This window comes from Rhagoletis pomonella, unplaced genomic scaffold (genome assembly GCF_013731165.1).
Source record: "Rhagoletis pomonella isolate Grant_MI unplaced genomic scaffold, Rhpom_1.0 Rhpom_scaffold_01807, whole genome shotgun sequence".
In the NCBI taxonomy this organism is placed as follows: domain Eukaryota; kingdom Metazoa; phylum Arthropoda; class Insecta; order Diptera; family Tephritidae; genus Rhagoletis; species Rhagoletis pomonella.
Genome location: NW_023460361.1, coordinates 1,449 through 4,444, shown reverse-complemented (window position 1 = coordinate 4,444; position 2,996 = coordinate 1,449). Strand labels below are relative to the sequence as shown.

Sequence of the window (2,996 nt, the reverse complement as noted above, 5' to 3'; positions counted from 1 at the left end):
TTGATCTTCCTATCTGTTCTATAAAGTGTGTACCCCTTAATGTCAAAGTGGGCGTATTTTAGTTCAGGTCTAAACCAAGTCTCGGATACACAAATGACATCAACACTAGATAATTCGAATACTCCTCTCATCACATCCATTTTTTCATTATTCAAGCTGCGCGCATTAAAGTGCACAACGTTGAACCCCTTTTGGCGCCTACACAAAATGTTCAGCATTGCAAGGCTATTGTCTTCAATCCTATTCGCCGTTCTATTATTCGCACTCATTTAAAGCAGCAGAAGTAAAAGCAACTTTAAGGCAACAAAAATGAAGACAAAACAAGAAACCGAGACAAAACAGAGTTTCGCTATCTTTACATTACAAAAACAAACAAAATAATAAACATACAATCAAACAAACACATAAGATTACAACTAGCGAAACTGCTCCAAATCCTCTTCTCACGAAATTTTGGTAGGTTGGCTTGCTTTATCATTGGTTAATCTTACATGCACACAACCGCGGAGTGTGAATGCAGACTGCAACTTCCCCTCACGCCGCAGTTTTATGGCCGCTTGCAAAAGTCTATTTTCTTTGCCTAGGCCTTCAAGTAGGTGAAAATTCCCCTGGATGCCAAGGGTTTGCAGGGGAACAGCAGACTTCATACGCCTGCGATAGTCGCCAAAAGCACGGAGAGTGCGATTGCGATCAAGAGGGGAATGAAATTTGATCACAATCGCACCATTGAGGCCAGCACGTGAAGGCCTTGTGCGGAAGATGTCTCTTATCTGAGGAGCCAAAAAGTCGACTGACAGGCAGACCTGGTTGAAGATGCTCTTCAGATTTTCCCCTTCCTTATATGGAACGCCAAACGCGACGGCATCCGCAGCAATGTCAGCAGTCGATCTCTGCTGTACTCCCTTCGCTAATTCCGCTTTCAAGCACTCAATTTCTGACTCCGACTTTTCCAATCTCTCCTTCAATGCCGAAATGTGCGTAGATGATTCAGCTACAGCAGCAGCGAGTAACGAAATCTCCTCCTCAAACCGTTTTGTCAATTTGTTCTCCAGTTCCATAATTTTGTGTGAGACACTCTCGATTAGCGGCCGCAACTGCTCAGTCTGCTGCCGTACCCTCTTTCAACTTATTGTATACAGCTGTGGGTGTGATAACTGCACCTTCATCAAATTTAGCTGTTTTTGCAGAGGAGGGGGAGCAGCGGTAGACATAACAAACCAGCGGCAAAACAAACAAACGAATTGATAGCGATTTGATTTATTTAGCGCAAGAAAATTTAATAAATTATTGTTGCACACCGTACTTGAAATAGCGAATAAATATCGTAATGTTCGCACGCGGTTAAAGTAATCAAGTTTAGTTTTATTTGTTTTATTTATGTAAATTATAATCCGCACAACCATGCAAAAAAAAAGTGCGGGAGCGAATTATAAAACACGTCCGTTTATTGTTCCTGAAACCATTTACTTTTAATAATATTTAATAAAAAATGCATTTAAATTTATGTTCGAAAGTTTGAAATATTTATGTGTTTAGTTTTGCTTTTAATTAATAGTCAAAAAAATTTACACCAATTATTGGAAAATCTAAGGCAGCTTAATAACAATGTGTAATATATTAAAGTGTACTAAATCAAAACTTTTTTACTTTATATTCATGAATACATTTTATTTCTTGACTCTCAAAGTAGTGATTTTGGTCCATAATTGGGCTAGTATTTTTCTGTATATTTTAAACTAGTATGGGACTGGTATATTTCTAACCAAAATCTGACAATTGCCATCTCGTAGGACATCCCCATGTTAAAAATACCAGTTGGTTGCATGGAAAAAAAATAGTTGGCTGACTAGTTGGGCATGTGGGTCATACTAGTTGTGAAGTAGTTTACAACTAGTACATTTGACTACAGGGAATGTACATATTCGTAATAAAGTTTGCATTAAATTCTAAATTTTGGGAAAGCAATGTCACTGTGAGTGGACGTGTTTTTGTGGCGCTGCATTAAATCACGCTTTTAAAGTAATTACCAACCTTTATAAAGATAATAGCCTAATTTAGTTGAATATCTGTGCGAACGCCACCACTGCTGTAACTGATATTTGTTTACGTCGCATTTTTTCGCTTGATTTTCTTTTTCGTTTTAAAATTTCCTCTTGTCTATCAAGCGAGTGGGGATGCCTTTGCAAACTCAGAGAAAAAGTGCTCGTAACGCATCCTCTCCTCTGGAAACTCCCGTTCAAAACCTGCTAAGCAAAGAAGTAAACAGTCCAACAACGGTGAGTTTATTAGAGAGACTTGAAATGAAATTGGAGGCATCCATGACTAGCATAATGACGAAAATTAAAGAAAGCGAAGACCGAGCTATGCAGAAAATGTCTGAAGTTTGTGCTGATATAGCCACAGACAGACAGCTATGGAGGAGCGAGTGAGTGCGCTAGAGACGTTGCGCGAAAATGGTAACCAAAACAAAGATGTTATTACATTATGTCAGCAAGTGGATGAGTTGGAGAATGCGCTAGTGGCGACTGATGTTATCATTTATGGTGTTCCGCAGGTGCCGGAGGAGAATTTAGCTCTCTTGTTCTCACAACTATGCCAGGCGGTCAACCTGCCCCCACTTCCCGTACGCTCTACCTTTCGTCTGCGCGCGAACAAAAACAAAAGTAAGAACAGAGGTAGTAACCAGCATTGCCCAATTATCGTCAAACTAAACTCTGCGTTTGATCGCTCACAATTGTTTAAGGCGATTGCTACTTTTCTAAAATCTGGCCGAAATTCTCTGTCTTTGCGTAACATAGGATTGAATACTGACGAGAAGATCTTCGTACATGAATGCCTAACTAGGAATAATCGTGAGCTTATGCGAGTGGTAACTGAGCTAAAAAGACAAAAACGCCTTGTTAGTGCATTCTCTATTCATGGACAAGTCTACATTAGAAGGCGTGCCGCCAGTGAAGCGACTAGAGTGCATGATCGTGAAAGCGTTGATCGCATTG

At 39.8% G+C, this 2,996-nt stretch overlaps 1 protein-coding gene across 1 annotated transcript; it reads right to left on the bottom strand.

Annotated features, from left to right (window-relative positions):
- Positions 1 to 489: 489 nt before the first annotated feature.
- LOC118752750 lies at positions 490 to 1,842 on the bottom strand (the record flags this gene model as incomplete). The annotated part of the gene is given in 1 exon segment (XM_036487626.1): positions 490 to 1,842. A coding segment is annotated over 1 exon segment (569 nt), but the record flags the coding sequence as incomplete, so codon positions are not given.
- Between the last annotated feature and the right edge of the window lie 1,154 nt (positions 1,843 to 2,996).